Source organism: Artemia franciscana, chromosome 7 (assembly GCF_032884065.1).
Source record: "Artemia franciscana chromosome 7, ASM3288406v1, whole genome shotgun sequence".
Classification (NCBI taxonomy): Eukaryota; Metazoa; Arthropoda; class Branchiopoda; order Anostraca; family Artemiidae; genus Artemia; species Artemia franciscana.
Genome location: NC_088869.1, coordinates 247,733 through 268,850, shown reverse-complemented (window position 1 = coordinate 268,850; position 21,118 = coordinate 247,733). Strand labels below are relative to the sequence as shown.

Below are 21,118 nucleotides of genomic sequence, written 5' to 3'. Positions count from 1 at the left end.
TTAATTAATGGAAACTTAAATGCGAACTAACAAAAAGAAATTCATCTTAATGTTTGCAGAAGTCTTATGACTAGTTACGACATCTTCCACCGCTCTTATCGCCAATTTCTCAGCAGATCGTTCAGTTCGCAGCATCATGTTTAAACCTAAATAGTGTAGAGATTTTCAATTTTTGTAATTGGAAACTAAAAGTGGCCTACGAGCACTCTTTTTCAAACAGCTTGTCAAAAACGTGGTAACGAACTGTAGTAAAGAGCGACCCGGCTAAATAGTGAACGATACTCTAAAAAACGGACGCTAAAGTTTGAATCTTTCTATCAATTTTTTTTTTAAACATTAAAACACTTTAGCGTAACGAGCTGGGCGTTGATGAGGAAGCAGCCCCTTTCATATAAGTAGTAATTTCTGTTCGTTTTAAGTTTTAATATCGCTCCTTACTTTCAGTTAAAAAAACTTGTTTTTTTTATTTAATTTCTGATCGTTTTTGAATCAATGCATGTTTTGAGTTTGGCTCTCCGCAGAGGAATAACCAAAACGAAATTTGTGTACTTTTTTTTGGCTAAATGGCTTTCTCATAATTTTGATCGAATGATTTTGAGACAAAAAGAGCGTGGGAGGAAGCCTAGTTGCCCTCCGATTTTTTGGTTAATTAAAAAGGCAACTGGAACTTTTAATTTTTTACGAATCTTTTTATTAGTAAAAGATTTACGTAACTTATAAATTAGCTTATGTAAAGAACTTTTGTATTCTCATGTTTTTATTACATATATGAGGGGGTTCGCCCCCTCGTCAGTACCTCGCTCTTTACACTAAAGCTTAAATTTTCCCCCAATTCATTAAGAATGACCCCTAAATCACAAAAGCCGCAGAATAAATAGTTGAAATTACAAAAAATACTTTAGCGTAAAGAGCGAGGTATTAGGAGGAGGTGAGCCCCTCATATGGGTAATAATTTCTGTTTGTTTTAAGTTTTAATGCTGCTCCTTACTTCCAACTGAAAAAACTTTTTCATATTTATTTTTTCATTTTTTTTTAAATAATGCTAGTAAATCCTGCGCTCCCTTCATGGAAATATTCTTCCCCCATGACAAATTCTCGATGGAAAGTTCCCCAAGCATATTTTATTTATTCTTTTTATAGTATTCTCTATGGATCTTTTTATTTCTGAACCTGTTTCAACAGCTAAGAAGAGTTGCCAATTTCTACTTCGCTTGTGTCGTCATTATTACGGTGAGTATGCCTTTTCCCCTTCCTTTTTACTCAAACAACAGAAAAACTGAAAATGTCTTGCGCTTAAAGTTGGATCACAGAGGAGACTACTTATAAACAGATTTCGAGGTTAAAAATCCCCCTCTTCTCAACAATTCCCAACAACCAAACAAATCCTCCTGAAAACGCCTGTACACTCTCCAACAACCATTACTATATGTAAGCACTGGTCAAAGTTTGTAACTTGTTTCCCCAACCACGGGGATTGTGGGGGAGTAAGTCGTCCCCAAAGACATAGTTATAAGGTTTTTCGACTACACTGAATAAAATGGCTATCTCAGAATTTTGATCCGTTGAATTTGGGAAAATAATTAGCGTGGGAGGGGGCCTAGGTGCCCTCCAATTTTTTTGGTCACTTTAAAAGGGCACTAAAACTTTTCATTTCCGTTAGAATGAGCCTTCTTGCAAAATCCTAGGACAACTGGGTCGATACGATCACCCCTGGGAAAAAAACAAAACAAAAAAACAAACAAACAAATAAACACGCATCCGTGATCTGCCTTCAGGCAAAATACAAAATTCCACATTTTTGTAGCGTTACCACGAACTGTTTGATTCATTGGTCCACGAGAGTTGCGGGCAGCAGGGCGAGGTCGGTATTTATATTTATCTAATAAACCTCTTTTGAAGTTTTTTTAAGCTTTATCATTCTTTGTTGAATAAATATATAATACAGACCTCACTCTAGTGCCCGCGGGGCTCATGGACTATTACACTTCGCTCTATAGGTAATGTTACCTGTAAGCAAAGCCACTTTATGGATTTTTAGTTTCATTGGAGGGGGGTTTTAGAAAGCTAAAAAATGGATGCACTTCTCTAACAATGACAAAGAAACGATATGTGAAAATCAGAATCTTGCTATATGCAGTAATACGCACTTTAGAGCACTTAGAACAAAAGTAAACATTTACCGAAAGAATAATGAAAAGTTAAAACATTAGAATCCTAATCTTTACACGACAAGCTAAGATAGAATAAAAAAATTAATAATTTTAAAGAACGCTAGAAAAAAGAGCATATGATATTTCAACCCTCAAGATCATCTTATGCAATCAATTAAATAAAAAGAAAAAGAGTTTTTTTTTTTAACTGAAAGTAAGGAGCCATATAAAACTTAAAACGAACAGAAATTAATTCGTATATGAAAGAGACTATCCCCTCCTCAAAACCCTGCTCTTTACGTTAAATTTGTTGATTGTTTTAAAAAGTAGGACTGTGACAAAGAGTCCAACTTTATTGTAAAGAGCGGTTGTTGAGGAGGGGATAGCCCCTTTCATATGCAGATAATTTCTGTTCATTTTAAGTTGTAATATAGCTCCTTCCTTTCAGTTAAAAAACTAATGCAGGTTTCGATTTTGGCTCACCGTATATGAATCATTAAAATGAAATTCGAATCTTAATTTTTGCCTTTTTTGCTAAATGGCTTTTTCAAAGTTTTGATCAGATGATTCTGAGAAAAACAGCCGGGGGAGTGGGCCTATTTGACCTCCAATTTCTTGGCTTCTGAAAAAAGCCACTGGAACTTTTAATTTTATTTACGAACGCTCTTTTTAGTAATAAATATACGTTACTTGCATAACAAACTTCTATATTTGTATATTTTTATTAATATACAATCACAGTATTTTTTATATGAGGGGGTTTGCTCCCTCGACAATGCCTCGCTCTTTACACTGAAGCTTGAATTTTGCTTCAATTCTTTAAGAATGACCCCTTAATCACAGAGACCGTTCAATCAGAATAAATAGGTCTTTTGAAATGGTTGGTTCCCAAGTTCACCACGATCCTTTTGCCCACGCTCACAATGCCCGCGCTCAGAATGCCCACGGTTCAAAATGCCCACTAACTGAAAATGCCCACGACTCGAAATTCCCACGTTTCAGGATGAACACCTGTAATTGGTATAGTTAGAAATGCCGGCGGCTTAAAACGCCGACAGTTTCGGATGCCGACAGTTCAAACTGGTCACATGGGATATCAACATCATCCTAGTTTACGATGCCGACTGCCAAAACCGTCCACAGGGGAAGCCAAAATCATCCTGGGACAGCGAACTATGAGATTTTAAGTGATAGGCTTAACCAAGAAAAAGGTCTGAAAAATAATTGTTTTATGTGTCTCTTAATCAGTTTAGAATTGTTTGCGTTCAAGTAAAGAAGCAATATCGTATAAAATTGTGCCAACACAGAAAGCGAAACCAGGAGATTACAAATCCACCAGTTTCTCGCATCATCCCCCCAGCACCTTCCATTTTTGCCTTTTTTTACCCTGTCTAGGATGAAGTAGCACCCTCCCAGCACCGACACCTGGTGTACACGGGTCTTGGGAGTGAGCAACCCCTCGTCTCATCCCCAATTAGGGACTGAAACCTAAAATTTATCCAATCGTGGGCATTTTCAGTAGTGGGCATTTTGAGCCGTGGGCATTTAGATTCGTGAGCATTTTGACTTATTGGCATTTTTCGTGGGCATTTTGAGTGTTAGCCTTTGAAATTACTAAAAATAATTTAGCGTAAGGAACGAGGCACTAAGGAGGGGACGAACCCCCTCATATAACTAATAATTCCCGGTTGTTTTAAGTTTTGATTTTACTCCTTAGTTTAAGTTGAAAAAACTGTTTTTTTTTCTTTTAATTTTTCATTGTTTTCAAATTATGCTTAGAAAATCCAGCCCCCCTTCACCTTCATGGAAATTCTCTTCCACCCTGATAAATTCCTCTATGTAGAGATCCTACCACGTAAACCCTCCCACCGGTCCCTCCACCAGATCAAATCCAACCCTCCTGAAAACATCTCTCTCTCCATGAAATATAAATCGAATTTCTGGTGTAGAGTATCTTTAGTATATATCACCATAAGGACAAATATTTACTAAAAATCTGACCTATTTCTACTTTAATTATACAGGCTCAACTTAGTTTCGACAAGATTTTTTGCAGAAACTAAATTTCAGCTGGGGGAAGGGTAAACTGAGGTCTGAGGGGAATGCTTGGGTCTTGAGGTAGCAGTTTCCCCCATTCCCAACATTAAATTGGGTTTTGAGCTCTACATTATGTCATTTACCATCCCAAAACATACTCCCTGAGCCCCCCCCCCCCCCCCTGGGAATTACCTCCCAGAAAATACCCCCGCGTAAAAATACACGACCCTCCAAGTAAATACCCCCCCCCCCCAGAAAATACCCCTTGTGGAAAACAAGGCTTTTCAAATTCGAGAATTCTGTTGGAGTTTTTTTTTGTAGGGGGAAAGAATTTCGGTACCCTTGCATTATAGGCCACTCACTCAAGTTTACGCTCTATAAAAATCGAGCAAACATACCGGTTTCTTAGTTCATTTCTTTTAGCTTTACGTGAGACAAGACAACGACAAGTGATAGAATAGATAGGAAATATATATAATTTGGGCTATACATTTGCAAATAATGAGGTTCGGGTAAAGTATTTGGACAGTTCGAAGACAGAAAACAGCTCTTACTTCATAATATGCAAAATAATTGTACCAAACCCATTTTACACGCATATGTGCCATACTTTACCCCCTCCCCTTAATGTGCAAATATGTAGCCCAAATTTGTTTCTAAAGTAATGATAAAAACTAACGAAGAAATCGTTTGTTGTTGAGTTTCACACATCGTTAACGGTGCTTGTGCCTTATATGCCACTCACTCAAGTTTACGATTTAAAAGTTTTATAGTTTGAGACAGTTTCAAAAGTTTACAAGTTTTACACAGTGTAAACTTGAGTGAGTGGTAATATAAGAAACAAGTACCAAAATCCCTTCCCCTGGGGAAAATAAATCAATAAGTCATATAAAACTTCAAATTTCGAAAACCTTATTTTCCCTAGAGGGGTACTTACCTAGGGTATATTCCGGAGGGGGGGGGTATTTTCCGCTGGGGAAGAGAAATTTTCCATGGGGGTTATTTTCTAGGGGGGGATATTTTTCGGGAGTTATTCTGTGGGGGTCAATATTCCTGGGGATAGTTTCAACGGGGACTATTTTCCGCAGGAGGGTAAGTGCAAGGGATATTTTCTGTGTGAGTGAGGGGGGTAAACACCAGCCACCGGTTCACCCTGCTTCGCTTTCAAGGAAAAAAAAAAACATTTTACTTGATCCGCCAAATTTCCTTTGTTTTTAGTAGCATTACTGCAATTAGGCCTGGTTCCAAGATTTCGATATCTTATTTGGGTGATTGCAAGTTTCGAAATCTCTAGGGGGAACTGTTGGAAACAGAAAGTTTTTATTTGTCTTTTCACTGGGTTGAAATAACGACTTGAAAACAAGTTTGAAAACTAAACAAGGTTGAATTGAGATTTGTTCTACAATAAAACTCAGAGAGGCAACATATTTTATAAGATTGTTAAACTTTGTATTTTGTATACTGTTCGGAGTCTGGAATATTGTATTACTAAAAGTTCTTGTAAGTGTCTGTTAGTCACATAAAACAATTAGGCCTACTTCTGAGAAGACTTGTGTTTTCAGTAAATGTTAGGAGGGAGGCTTAGCCCAAAAAGCATTTTTTATCTAATGATTTGTCAAGTTTCTTATAATGTATCAAAATAAGTAGGTCTGGATTTTCAACTTCACCATGAGAGCTAATACCGGACTCCAAACTCGTGATAATTTCTGAAAATTATGTTTGTCTGAGCCATTGCAAATTATGATCCTCTTGATAGAATACTTAGCTCCTTGGGTGTGAAAACCCTGAAGGATTGATTTTCCAAAGAAGGGCCAGGACAAAATTGAGGTAGGAAAATCAGTGTTTGTTGAAAATGTTGAATTCGAGTTTTGGAAGCTTTTCTGATAAGCGAGTTTTCGCTAAATTGAAAACGTGTTGGAAAGACCTTTGTGAGATATTTAAAATTTTGAGAAAAGCTGGAACGGATAAAGTCTGATGTAAAAAGAAAATTGAAATTAGATGTTTTGTTGCTAAGGAAATATCTTTTGAGTATTTGGTATTCTAAGATATGTCTTGGAGTTTTGAAACTCTTTCTCTGGCTTTTTGGCCAGAACCAATTTGGCCATTCATCTACATTGTCTATTTTTAGGGAATCATTTCAATGTAGCTTGATTAAATTCTCACATTGTAGGCTATATTTTATTTAGGACCTGAGTAGGTTATTAGGGATTTACTTCTTCCCTGTCCAATATAATTAGCATCATTTTAGTATGAGTATACTTGCTACTTCTATATATGTATATATATATATATATATATATATATATATATATATATATATATATATATATATATATATATATATATAAACTACGTAAAACTTGCCAATATACAACATTCTTCGATGTCCCATTGTCTGTGCATATAATTAGATTGTCAGGTTTACCGACTCTTGAACATGCAACATAAAATTGTCCATGGGAAAAACAATCAGTATTCAGATCTACACCTGATTATTCTAATGATTGCCCTTGAGCTTAGATTGTCAGGTTTACCGACTCTTGAACATGCAACATAAAATTGTCCATGGGAAAAACAATCAGTATTCAGATCTACACCTGATTATTCTAATGATTGCCCTTGAGCTTTGTTGATGGTGATTGCTAATCGAACATTCATTGTGTCCCCGTCGTCATTTATATATCCCCCTGTTCCCCCGGCATCCCCCTTGTAGTTGTGTCCCAGTATCCCGGTCGTCATTTGTGTCCCAGTGTCCCAGTCTGAACTTTCTCTTTGAGCGTCCCAATCGTCATTTATATTCCCTGTGTCCCGGTGTCCCGGTCGTCATTTTTTTCCCGGTGTCCCAGTCTGTAATTTATCTTTGAGTGTCCCGGTCGTCATTTATATCTCCCGGTCGTTATTTGTGTCCCAGTGTCCCAGTCTGTAATTTCTCTTTGAGTGTCCCGGTAGTCTTTTATATTCCCTGTGTCCCGGTTTTTAGTTTTCTTTTTTCTTTATTTTTCAGTTTTTTTAATTTTTTTTTATTTTTTTTTCTTTTTCAGTTTTTAGTTTTTTAGTTTTTTTATTAGTTTTTTTTCTTCTTTTTTTTTGTGGTTTTTACCTTTTTTTAGTCTTTTTTTAGTTTTTTTTTCTTTTTTAGTTTTTAGTTTTCTTCTTTTTTAGTTTTTTACCTTTTTTTAGTTTTTTTTTAGTTTTTTTAGTTTTATGGTATTTTCTTTTTAATTTTTTGTAGTTTTTACTTTTTTTATTTTTTTCTTCTTTTGTATTAATGCTAAAGCCAAGGTTCGAACCTGGAACCTCTCGGACCTGGAACCTGGAACATAACGCTTTACCAACTCAGCTAATTCGGCTTGAATACATTCGTTTTTGAATTGGTATATGATGAAATAATTCAGACGTCATATAATGACGTCACTGGACAGACAGACACACAGACAACTTATTTATATATATATACTAGCTTCGCTAGGTGGGGGCGCTTCGCGCCCCCAAGCCCCCCGCGTGCGTAAGTCGTTAAGCGCCATATTAGTTACGCACCATTGTAGTTGTGTCCCTGTGTACCACCTATGAATATAGATAGATTTATATATGTGTTTTGAACTACGTAAAACTTGCGAATATACAACATTCTTGGCTTTCCCATTGTCTGTGCATATACAAAGCCTTATGTACTTATAATGACGTCATATGCAAAAGCTCTTTTTACAAACAAGCAAACATGCATACACACAACTCGTTTTTATATATATTAAATAAAAAAAACAAGTTTTTTCAACTGATAGTAAGGAGTGACATCAAAACTTAAAACGCACAGAAATTACTTCGTATATGAAAGAGGCTGCTTCCTCATCAACGCCCCGCTCTTTACGCTAAAGTTTGACTCTTTCTCTCAATTCTTCTTTCTAAAACAGTAAAAAACTTTAGCGTCAAGAGCGGGGCATTGATGAGGAAGCAGCCTCTTTCATATACGAAGTAATTTTTGTGCGTTTTAAGTTTTGATGTCACTCCTTACTATCAGTTGAAAAAACTTGTTTTTTTTATTTAATTTCTGAACGTTTTTGAATCAATGCATGTTTTGATTTTGGCTCTCCGCAGAGGAATAATCAAAACGAAATTTGCATATTTTTTTTTTTGGCTCAATGGCCTTCTCATAATTTTGATCGAATGATTATGAGAAAAAAAGAGTGGGGGACGAAGCCTAGTTGCCCCCCGATTTTTTGGTTAATTAAAAAGGCAACTAGAACTTTTAATTTTTTACGAATCTTTTTATTGGTAAAAGATTTACGTAACTTATAAATTAGCTTACGTAAAGAACTTTTGTATTCTCATGTTTTTATTACATATATGAGGGGATTCGCCCCATCGTCAGTACCTCGCTCTTTACACTAAAGCTTAAATTTTATCCCAATTCATTAAGAATGACCCCCTGAATCACAAAAGCCGTAGAATAAGTAGTTGAAATTACCGAAAATACTTTAGCGTAAAGAGCGAGGTATTAGAAGGAGGTGAACCCCTCATATGGGTAATAATTTCTGTTTGTTTTAAGTTTTATTGCTGTTCCTTACTTCCAGCTGAAAAAGCTTTTTCACTTTTATTTTTTAATTGTTTTTTTTTTAATAATGCTAGTAAATCCTGCTCTCCCTTCATGGAAATTTTCTTCTCCCATTACAAATTCTCGAAGGAAAGTTCCCCCAGCATATCCCCCTCTTCTCAACCCCTCCCCCAAACCAAAAAAATCCTCTTGAAAACGCCTGTATACTTCCCAATAACCATTATTATATGTAAGCACAGGTCAAAGTTTGTAACTTGTTGCCCCTCCCACGGGGACTGTGGGGGAGTAAGTCGTCCCCAAAGACATAGTTATAAGGTTTTTCGACTACGCTGAATAAAATGGCTATCTCAGAATTTTGATCCGTTGACTTTGGGAAAATAATTAGCGTGGGAGGGGGCCTAGGGGCCCTCCAATTTTTTTGGTCACTTAAAAAGGGCACTAGAACTTTTCATTTCCGTTAGAATGAGCCCTCTTGCAACATTCTAGGACAACTGGGTCGATACGATCACCCCTGGGAAAAAAAACAAAAAAAAACAACAAAAAAACAAATAAACTCGCATCCGTGACCTGCCTTCTGGCAAAAAATGCAAAATTCCACATTTTTGTAGATAGGAGCTCGAAACTTCTACAATAGGGTTCTCTGATACGCTGAATCTGATGGTGTGATTTTCGTTAAGATTCTATGACTTTTAGGGGGCGTTTCCCCCTATTTTCTAAAATAACGCAAATTTTCTCAGGCTCGTAACTTTTGATGGGTAAGACTAAACTTGATGAAACTTATATATTTAAAACCAGCATTAAAATGCGATTCTTTTGATGTAGCTATTGGTATCAAAATTCCATTTTTTAGAGTTTTGGTTACTATTGAGCCGGGTCGCTCCTTACTACAGTTCGTTACCACGAACTGTTTGATAGATAGATAGATAGATACAATACAAATTAACTGCGTAAAACTTGCGAATATACAACATTCTTCGCTGTCCAATTGTTGCTGCATATAAATAGATTGTCAGGTTTACCGACCCTCGAACATGCAACGCGTAATTGTCCATGAGAAAAACAATCGGTATTAAGATCTATACCACATATTTCTAATGATTGACCTTGAGCTTTGTTGATGGTGATGGCAAAAGCTAATCGAATTGGGAATTGAAATCTTTTAAATTGAAAAGGCAGATCCGTTGGAATCATGGAAATGCGAGGAATAAGAACAGCCTCACCCTCAAAAGACCCTGTCAAGATTGTGGCCTCTATTACGTTTTCCATTGTTTTTTTTAGGCAAGTCACGTGCCCTTGCAAAGCTTTGGTGGGTTGATATTTCTTAACAGCATTATTGGTACGCCTATTTTTAATTGTAGCACGTGTGGTGGAAACCCTGAAAGATCCACGGAATTAAAAAATTCAGATGGATAATTAACCGCCTCATTTGGTTCCAAAACTGTATCGACTGACTTGTAAAGGACTGCCTGGTCTCGAATCTTGGTCAAAACAATATTGTTGATTTCGTTGACGTCTTTATTTTTGGGTGCAAGAATCACTCTTTCACTTAGCCATTTATTATTTTTATAATTGTTTAGAATATTCGGAAATACTTTTTCAATAAATTCATTTTTGGACGTCACTAAATTACAGAATTCGGCAGGTAGTTGTATACGTCCTGAAATTGAGTCTACTGGGAGCTTTCCGTTTCTAATAGCCAGCAATTGATCTGAAAATGTTTTGACCAGAGTCATCGTTTTGCAATCGGACACGCATATTTGTAGTTAATTTTAATGTTTTTACGTGTGCCCATAAATTAGAATTGTTCAGGCAAGCATTCATTTCGTCTGCAGGGGTCGATCTATATATATATATATATATATATATATATATATATATATATATATATATATATATATATATATATATATATATATATATATATATATATATATATATATATATATATGTTTTTAACTACGTAAAACTTGCGAATATACAACATTCTTCGCTGTCCCATTGTCTATACATATAAATAGATTGTCAGGTTTACCGACTCTTGAACATGCAACATATAATTATCCATGGGAAAAACAATCCGTTTTCAGATTTATACCTCATTATTCTAATGATTGCCCTTGAGCTTTGTTGATGGTGATTCCCAATCGAACATTCCCTGTGTCCCTGTCGTCATTTATATATCCTACTGTGCCCCTCGGCGTCCCCGTTGTTGTTGTTTCCCTGTGTCCCGGTCGTCATTCGTGTCCCGGTGTCCCAGTCTGTAATTTCTCTTTGAGTATCGCGGTCACCATTTATATTCCCTGTGTACCGGTGTCCCTGTCGTAATTTTTGTCCCGGTTGTCATTTGTGTTCCGGTGTCCCGGTCTGTAATTTCTCTTTTAGTGTCCTGGTCGTCATTTATATTCCCTGTGTCCCCGTCGTCATTTGTGTCCCGGTGCTTTGTTGATGGTGATTGCTAATCGTACATTCCTTGTGTCCCGGTCGCTTTCTCTTTGAGTGTCCCGGTCGTCATTTATATTCCCTATGTCCCAGTGTCCCGGTCGTCATTTTTGTCCCGATCTCTAATTTCGTCAGTCGACACAAAAACATGCCGCCACTCGACAGACACACTGACAACTTATTTTTATATATATAGATAGATATACTAGCTGTTGGGGTGGCGCTTCGTGCCACCCCAACACCTAATTGGTGGGGGTGCTTCATACCCCCCTCCCTAAGCCCCCCGCGCGCGTAAGTCGTTACGCGCCATATTAGTTACGTGCCATTGTAGTTGTGTCCCTGTGTCCCACCTCTGAATATATATATATATATATATATATATATATATATATATATATATATATATATATATATATATATATATATATATATATATATATATATATATATATATATATATATATATATATATATATATATATATATATATATATATGTGTGTGTGTGTATTTATATATGTTTTTAACTACGTAAAACTTGCGAATATAAAACATTCTTCGCTGTCCTATTGTCTGTGCATATAAATAAATTGTCAGGTTTACCGACTCTTGAACATGCAACATAGAATTGTCCATGGGAAAAACAATCCATATTCAGATCTATTCCTCATGATTCTAATGATTGCCCTTGAGCTTTGTTGATTGCTAATCGAACATTCCCTGTGTCGCCGTCGTTTTTTTTATATCCCCCTGTGCCCCCCGGCGTCCCCGTTGCAGTTGTGTCCATATGTCCCGGTCGTCATTTATATTCCCTGTGTCCCGGTCGTCATTTGTGTCCCGGTCTGTATTTACATTCGTTTTTGAATTGATATATGATGAAATAAATTTTTGTGTTTTTCCCCTTTTTTTCTTTTTAGTTTTTTTTTTGGTTTTTATCTTTTTTTTAATTTTTTTCTTTTTCTTTTTAGTTTTTTTGTAGTTTTTACCTTTTTAGTTTTTTGTTTTTTTTTTTAGTTTTCTACCTTTTTTTAGTTATGCCTCATGATTCTAATGATTGCCCTTGAGCTTTATTGATGGTGATTGCTAATCGAAAATTCCCTGTGTCCCTGTCGTCATTTATATATTTTATTTTTATATTTTTTTTTATTTTTTTTTCTCTTTTAGTTTTTTAGCTTTTTTTAGTTTTTTTCTTTTTAGGTTTTTTTTTTGTAGTTTTTACCTTTTTTTTAGTTTTTTGTTTTTTATTTTTATTTTTTTTGTAGTTTTTACCTAGCCTAGTTTTTACCTGCAACCTCTCGGACCTAGAACCTGGAACATAACTTGTTACCAACTCAGCTACTTCGGACTTGAATACATCCGTTTTTGAATTTGAACATGCAGACAGACAGACAGACAGACATACATAACACATATTTTCACCTTCCTCGGCTGTGCCATTGTAGGTTCTTCAGTCATTTTACAATTAAACATTTTTCCTTCCACGATCCTCTTACAATTAAAAATTTGTCTTTGAACGATTTTCTTAAATACTTTTAATGACGTCATCGTCAAAACAAACATGACGACAACTAATTTCATGAAGACATAACGACATGATGACATGACGTCACTGGACAGACATGACACGTACAACTTATTTTTTTATATATAAAAATAAGTTGTTTGTGTGTCTGTAGACTGACGTCATGTTTTTGTGTCGACTGACACAAAAACTTTGAAAGTAGGTTAGATACATAATTAAGTTCTCAAGTTCTGTCAATTGACCGTATCCTAGATAATTATGTTATTATTATAGATTTTGAATATTTGCAGTAATTACTCTAAGTTGACAGATCAAAGTAGGTCAGTTCCTGGCAAATTTTTCAATGTTTGTTTCCTTGTTTTTTTGAATATAAGCTACCGTTTTCAATTACTCGAGTCTATTTTTTTTGTTATCACGAGTTTGTCAGGAGCTCAAAAGCATAAATTGGCAGCCTTGAAGAAGAAGAAAGAGGCAGAAAATCAGAAAAAAAAGTCTTCTCTGAGTAGATGGATTAAAAAACAAAAATCGTCACCATGTGAACCGGTTCAGCGAGTAAGTGCAAGTTTGTGTTACTGTTCTTTTGGGTTTCAATTTTCTGTGCCAATCACAATTTCGCGGACTGAAAGAGCTGAATTTGGGCGGAAAAGGATTATCTGTGTTTTTATGGCACTTGGTATCTACCAAGTGACATATAGCGATCGCAAATTCTGTCGGCCTGTCGGTATGTCCCGGTTTTGCTACCTTAGGCACTTCCAGGTCAGCTAGGACGATGAAATTTGCCAGGCGTATTAGAAACCAGACCAGATTAAATTAAATTGTATTTTCCCCGATTCGACCATCTGGGAGAGGGAGTTGGGGGGGGGGGGGTGTTTACGGACAAATTAGAAAAAATGAGGCATTTTAACTTACGAACGGGTGATCGAATCTTAATTAAATTTGATTTTTGGAAGGATATAGTGTCTCAGAGCTCTTATTTTAAATCCTGACCGGATCCAGTGACATTTGGAGAAGCTGGTTGGGAGACCTAAAATCTTGGAAAACTCTTAGAGTGGAGGGATTGGGATAAAACTTGGTGGGAAAAATAAGCACAAGTCCTAGATGCGTGATTGACATAACCGGAACGTATCCGCTCTCTTTAGAGAGTAGGCGGGGAAGGGTTAATTCCAAAAAATTAGAAAAAATGAAGTATTTTCATTATTTATGAAGTATTTCATTATTTATGAATTATTATTTATGATTATAATTTATAAAGAGCATCGCCGGTCCAGCGGCACTACGGACATTTCTTTTTCCTCTCTCGATCCACCATCCCAACCAAAACTAGTAAAATACCCTGCGCAAGTGACGGCAAACGGCAAGCTGAAACGGTCATTCAATGCTTCATATTATGGAAAGCACCCGTGGCTGGAGTACTCCGTCCAGGATGATTCTGTTTACTGCTTCTACTGCAGACACTTTGGCGGCACATCTAATCTTCCTGGGCAGAGGTACGGGTCTAGACCTTTTATAGACGTCGGCGTGAGAAGATGGAAAGACATCTCTAACTTCATCGAAAAGCACACTAGAAGTGACCGCCACAAAGACAGTGCAGTTTCATTGATGAAGTTCAAAGCCATACAAACCAAGGAGTTGCAACCAATTGCGTCTGTTTTAATGACAGACAGAGACAATGAAATCAAGGAGAACAGAGAGCACGTAAAAGCCTTATTAAAAGTAACAGCTCTATTGGGGCGACTCGGCACTGCCTTTAGGGGGCACGACAAAACAGAATCCTCGACGAACAAGGGAAATTTCGTCGAGACGTGCAATCTTCTCGCAGATTAATCTCCCACGCTCTTCAACGAGCTACAGAGACGGTACGGTCACTACACATCCCATGAATACCAGAACGATCTTATTTCGGTGATCGGTTCCAGGCTTCAGCGCACGATAGTGCAAAAATTAAAAAGCGCCAAATACTTTGTCGTTCTGGTCGACGAAACGAAAGACAACACGAAGAAAGAGCAGTTCGCCATTCTTATTAGGTACTTCTACGAAGGAAAAGTAAAAGAAAAGCCGATCGGATGCTATCACATGAAGAGCCTGGATGCTGAAAGTCTAGCAAATTTCATTCATGACACAGTGACACAAGAATTGGACACGATTGGAACTACTGTGTCGCGCAGTGCTACGACGGAGCAAGCGCAATGAGCGGACCATTCTCCGGCGTTCAATCTCGTTTGAGAGTGAAATCGCCACAGGCATTCTACATTCATTGCTATGCACATAAGCTAAATTTGGTCATTGCGAGCTGCGTTGAATCTGTCGGCACTGTTGGTTCTTTTTTCTCTCTGGTCCAGACTCTATGCACATTTCCAACACAATGTGTACGTGTGTATATACACATATACACATTTCATTGCCAACAGCAACACTCGGCATTAGTTGTTTGTTGAGGGCCAGAAAACTGCCGAGCTGCAAGTTCTGGAGCTGGAAAAAAGTGCAGCCACACGATGGTCATACTGGTATTGATCTATATCGAAAGTTAGACTCTGATGTGAATGCATTTTAGCTGTACTGTCTGCTTTAAGCGAGGGAGCTGACCACGAAGCACGGGCAGAGGCACCTGGGCTCCAGAAGAAGATGGAATCGTTTCTTGTTATATTCCAATTGCACTACGTAGAAGCAATTATGCGAGTGACGAACTCGCTGTCTCAGCATCTCCTGGCCGTCGAGTCGGTTATTTCTCAATCACGCACCCTGATTCAGGCCACAAGAAGCGAACTCACCGACCTGCGTTCAGATGCTTCATTCATATCGCTTTTCGAGAAGGCTAAAGAGTTTGCAACAGAACTCGAAATCGAAGTACCTGCTGTGAATGAACCCGCGACTAGACCCTCCTCTGTTGGTTAGAAAGGAAGACCTCGAAGAACTCAAAAGATAACCAAGCATCTGAAACAATTTGTGACAACTTTGACGCTAGGAAAGAATTTCATCGAATCTGGAAATCGGATACTACTTTGGCGGATGAAATGAAGCGAGAATACTTCGAAACTTTTGACTGTCTACTAGCCGAATTTGACAGAAGGGTCACAGATAACTTGCCAGTGCTGAGTACACTCGAAGCCTTGGATCCAAGCTCAACCAAGTTTATGGACACAGAGCTGCTCAAGCGTTTCTCTGCTCTTTACGGCGAGCTGGATATCGACGACATTCTTCTTGAATCTCAAACTGGTATTGCCAAGTGTTTCACGCTAGATGAGGAGAAAAAGCTGGGAGAACTTCCTAGACATTGTCGTCCATCTTCAGGCATTACCAGTGGCTTACTCAGAAGTAATTAAAGTACTTCGTATTGCTGCCACACTTCCTATGACAACAGCGAGCAATGAGCGTTTTTTTCTAGCCTAGAAATAGTGAAAAACTACCTGCGGTCTATAACAGGAGATGATCGTCTCAGTCACCTTCTTTTGATATTTGCAGAGAAGGACGTAGTAAAAAATTTGGACTACGACCAGCTTGTTGATGATTTTGCAAAAACGAAACCCCGGCGGTTCCCCTTGTTACCTTGAGTGTTGTAATATCTTTTTATCTTGTTATGTTTTTGCTTTTTGTAAATATATTTGATCTGGAAGATTTCTGCTGAAGGAAAACCGAGATTTTGGTTACAATCTTGTAATTTTGGTTACATAGCAATGAATATTACTTTCACCGACGAATTGTTTACTTAAATAAGAAAGTTTCTCGCTGAGGAATGCCAGCCTGTAGTCTGGTTGAATTTTCCACTTTTAGTTTAATCACTTAACCTCGTTGATTGTATTCTTCGTTGTTATAATTAATCTTAGAGGTTAGTGTGGCTGAGTTCCACCTTCGGTTACAGTACATTTCCAAGCAACACACGGGTGCTGAAAATGCGTTTTTACTTAGAATATTTGATCTATGTCCTGCTAAAACCCGCATTTTTCTTACGTGACACGAAGTGAATCGGGGGGGGGGGCGGATGGAGTTCATGCCCACCCCAAGATTATGCCCAAATGGCACCTTTGGTCAATGTCTATTCTTATATCTATGTCTATGTCTGTATCTATGTTTATATCTAGGTCTTGTTCCATGTCTATGTCAATGTCTATTCTTATGTCTTAGTCTATGTTTATGTATTTGTAAACTTTGTGTCTTTGTAAACATTTATGTTTTTATCTTGTTTCTTTTTCTTATGTCTTAGTAAACTTTACTGCAAGAACAAGAGTAAATGATGAGGAGAAAGAAGTACCTATTGGACAACTTCTATTCAAAATGGAAGAATTGGATCCCACAAGAAAAAGAGATGTGAGTAATACCCAGTTTAGACCCAAATATTGATAAATGCTGCTCGAACTGCTTGGTTTGTTGAATGATAGATCATCGTATCCAGACCCCATCCAGAATCTCACCAGACCTTTGACCATTGCTCTTTCAAATATCTTAGAGAACACTGGCAAAAAGAGAGAACGGCCAGTAGTTTCCATTTAAGTTATTTTTTTTGTCTATGTCTGTGTCTATTCTAATCCCATGACTATGACTATATCTATGTCTATATCCATTATTTTGTCTATGTCTAAATCTACTTCTATTTCTATGTTTACTTCTACTTCTATGTCTAAACTATCTTTAAGTCTATGTCTATGTTTATTTATGTCTATTTCCATGTTTATGTCAATGTCTATGTCTCAGTCAATGTCCATCATTTTTTTATATCTCTAGGTCTACTTCTATTTTTATGCCCATACTATGTCTAAGTCTATGTCTCTGTTTATGTCTATATCTATGTTGATATCTATGTCGATGTCTATGTTTATGCTTATCTTTATGTTCTTGTCTTTGTATTTGCCCAGGTCAATGTCTATGTCTAAGTTTATGTCCATGTCTATGTCCATTTTTGTATTTACGTCTATTCCTATGTCTAATTGTTATGTCTATGTCTATGTGTAAGTGTATGTCTTTGCCTTTGTTTTTGTCTGTGTCTATAATTTTACCTCTCGTCTATACTTGGAGCTTAAAGAGCCTTCAATTTACGCCATATTAATGTTGCAAGGGCTCTGATGCCAAAAAAAGGTACAACCTACTTAATGTTCACATCACTAGACTTCCGTAATGGTATCCAGAAATGCCACCACTATTACTAATGCATCGGAGTTCCAAGTTGCCTACGGCTAATGCAGTTGGAAACTGTGTCAGTTCCCTACCTTTCTCTCCACTCATTGAGGGAGAAGGTGTGCGACAGGCATGTTTTAACCGCAGTCCCCCGGGTTTCCATCTGTGCATTTGTCTGTTGCATTGTCACAAGGAATGGTATTCCAGTGACAGATGACATCACAGAAAGAGTTTTCCAGAGAGGTGACGTAAAATTCTAGAAACATCAAAACTAAAATACACATTTCTGATATAATTTACTTAATCGCCTCTTCATCTTTAGGGCAAATGGCAGAACAGAGTTTCCTCTTTTATTCTTGTTCAGGGGCGTAGCGTAGAAGAAGAATAAGGGCAATCAGAGACCTTGGATCTGAAATGATGCTGTACTATCTGTTCAGGTTTTCGAAAAAAAGAATCCGTTAGGGGAAAAAACAGTAAAAAGGAATTTGACAAGTAACCCATTTTTCTTTAAAAACAGATTTGATTTCCTTTCCTAGTTACGCTGGTAACTCTGTTGGGAGCTAGGCATAAGCAGGGGGCGTCAACCATTGTTAAGACTAACTTCACTTAATCGATAGATAAATGGATAAGTGAATCTTGAGCCAAAGGGCCATAGCAGAAATACATATTCTGAAATTAGAATGCACTGTTGCGCTCTCAATAATGTGGAGAAAATAATTATATAAAAAACTATATATACCATGCCCTTAACTATCTGGATATGGACCCCTCTTGCCCCTCCCAACAAAAATGCCGGAGATTCACCCCTGGGGCTATGGATTTCAATATATACAGAATTAGCACATTATATTCTGAAACAAATGTTGCCTAAGAGATTGGATCTCTTAGCATCAGGGTTGCCATTGCTGATGTCTATACAAAGTGTAAATCAAAAAGAGAGACTTTTGCTCAAAATGAGTGCAAGTCAAAAAATCTGCGCACATCCCTTCTGAGGTAAAAGAAAAAGAGTACATTTAACACGAAAAGTGTGCAAGTTCGCAATCCTGTTCCTATGGCTAAATGTGCTTCTGACGAAGTTGCCAACAACTAACATTTGTAATGAATGAAAACTGACATTCAAGACGAGTTATTTTCACTCTTCGCATCCCTTCTTAGATAGATAAGAGTGAAATTCATACGAAAAGTGTTCATGTTGGCAATCCTGCCTGATATGTGCACCAAAAATGGCACATATCGTATCGTAATGTATCTCTGCATTAACAGCTGTGAATATAATTTACGTTCTTTGTTATTAAAGTGCGTCCCGAGTACATGTTTATAAACAGGTCTACGAAAGTAAGGTTTTTTCAACTATGTAACTACCAGGAAGTTCCTATTTATTTCTGAAGTAAAAAATCGACAAAAAAATATCTATTCCTGTCCCTATATGCTACGTTTCTGGGAAAACGAATCTGGGAAAACGACTTTATCAAGTCAATTTGTGTAGCTCCCTGACACGCCTACCTAGTTTCATCGTCCTAGCACGTCCAGAAGCACCAAACTAGCCAAATCACTAAACCCCTCCCCCCAACCCCCCAAAGAGGGTGAATCCAGTATGATTACGTCAATCACGTATCAAGAACATTTGCTTATTCTATCCACCAAGCTTCATCCCGATTCCTTCACTCCAAGTGTTTTCCAAGATTTCCCCCTTCAACTCCCCCAATATCGAAAGATCTGGTCGGGATTTGAAATAAGAGCTCTGAGAAATTAATTCCTTCTAAATATCAAATTTCATTAAGATCCGGTCACCTATTCGTAAGATAAAAATACCCCAATTTTCCCGTTTTCCAAGAATTCCGGTTTCCCAATCCAACTCCCCCAATGTCACAGGATCTGGTCGGAATTTAAAATAGAGCTTTAAAGCACAAGATCCTTCTAAATATCAAATTTCATTCAGATCTGGTCACTCTTTCGTAAGTTACAAATACCTCAACTTTCAAAATTACCCTCCCCCCCAAACTCCAACAAAGAGAGCATATCTGGTCCGTTTATGTCAGTCACGTATCTTAGACAGGTTTTTATTCTTCCCATCCAGTTTCATCCTGATCTCTCCGCTTTAAGTATTTTCTAAGATTTCCGGTCCCCCCCCCCAACTGCCCCCGTCCAATGACGCTGGATTCGGTTGAGATTTAAAATAAGAAATCTAAGTTACGAGGTCCTTCTAAATATGAATTCCATGAAGATCCAATCACTCCTTCGTAAGTCAAAAATACGTCATTTTTCCCAATTTTTCAGCATTAATCCCCCCCAATAGAGTGGATCCATTCCAATTATGTAAATCACGTATATAAGATTTCTGCTTATTCTCCCCACCAAGTTTCATCCCGATCCCTCCAATAAAAGCACTTTCCATGATTTTAGGGTCCCCCACCCCAACCCAACCCCCTATGTCACCAGATCCAGTCAGGATTTAAAATAAGAGCTTTGAGACACGATATCCTTCTAAATTTCAAATTTCCTTGAGATTCGATCACCCTTTCGTAATTTAAAATACCTCATTTTTTCTAATTTTCCAGAATTACCCCCCCCCCGACTACCCCAAAGAGAGCGAATCCAATCTGGTTATGTCAATCATGTATCTAGGACTTGTGCTTATTTTCTCCACCAAGTTTCATCCCGAACCCTCCAATCTAAGTGTTTTCCAATATTTTAGGTTCCCCCCCCAACGTCACCAGATCTGGTCGGGATTTAAAATAACAGCTCTGAGACACGATATCCTTCCAAACATCAAATTTCATTAAGATCTGATCAACCGTTCGTAATTTAAAAATACTTCAATTTTTCTATTTTTTCCGAATTAACGGGCCCCCACTCCCTCCCCCCAAATGGTCAAATCGGGAAAGGGACTATTTCTAATTTAATTTGGTCCGCTCCCTGATACGCCTGCCAAATTTCATCGTCCTAGCTTTCCTGAAAGTGCCCAAAGTAGCAAAACCGGGACCGACAGACAGACAGACCGACAGAATTTGCGATTGCTATACGTCACTTGGTTAATACCAAGTGCCATAAAAACCTGACTTTCTTAGACCTGTTTATAAACATATACTCGGGACGTAATTTATTAACAAAGAGCGTAAATAACATTCACAGCTGTTAATACTGAGATACATAATGATATGATATGTGCCATTTTCTTGTAAACATGTGAGGCAGGATTGCCAACATGAACACTTTTCATGTGAATTGCAGTCTTTTCTATCTCAGAAGGGATGCGGAAGAGTGAAAATCATTCTTTTTGGGTGTTTGATATCATTCGTTAAAATGTCAGCAG

At 37.5% G+C, this 21,118-nt stretch overlaps 1 protein-coding gene across 1 annotated transcript; it reads left to right on the top strand.

The window, feature by feature from the left end:
• Positions 1–13,932: 13,932 nt before the first annotated feature.
• Positions 13,933–14,523, top strand: LOC136028659 (zinc finger MYM-type protein 5-like). The gene has a single exon (XM_065706484.1). The coding sequence runs from the start codon at positions 13,933–13,935 to the stop codon at positions 14,521–14,523; it is 591 nt and encodes a 196-aa protein (XP_065562556.1).
• The last annotated feature ends 6,595 nt before the right edge of the window (positions 14,524–21,118 follow it).

Coding starts and splice junctions, on each gene's coding strand:
- LOC136028659 (XM_065706484.1), top strand. CDS start 13,933: ATGATTATAATTTATAAAGAGCATCGCCGGTCCAGCGGCACTACGGAC.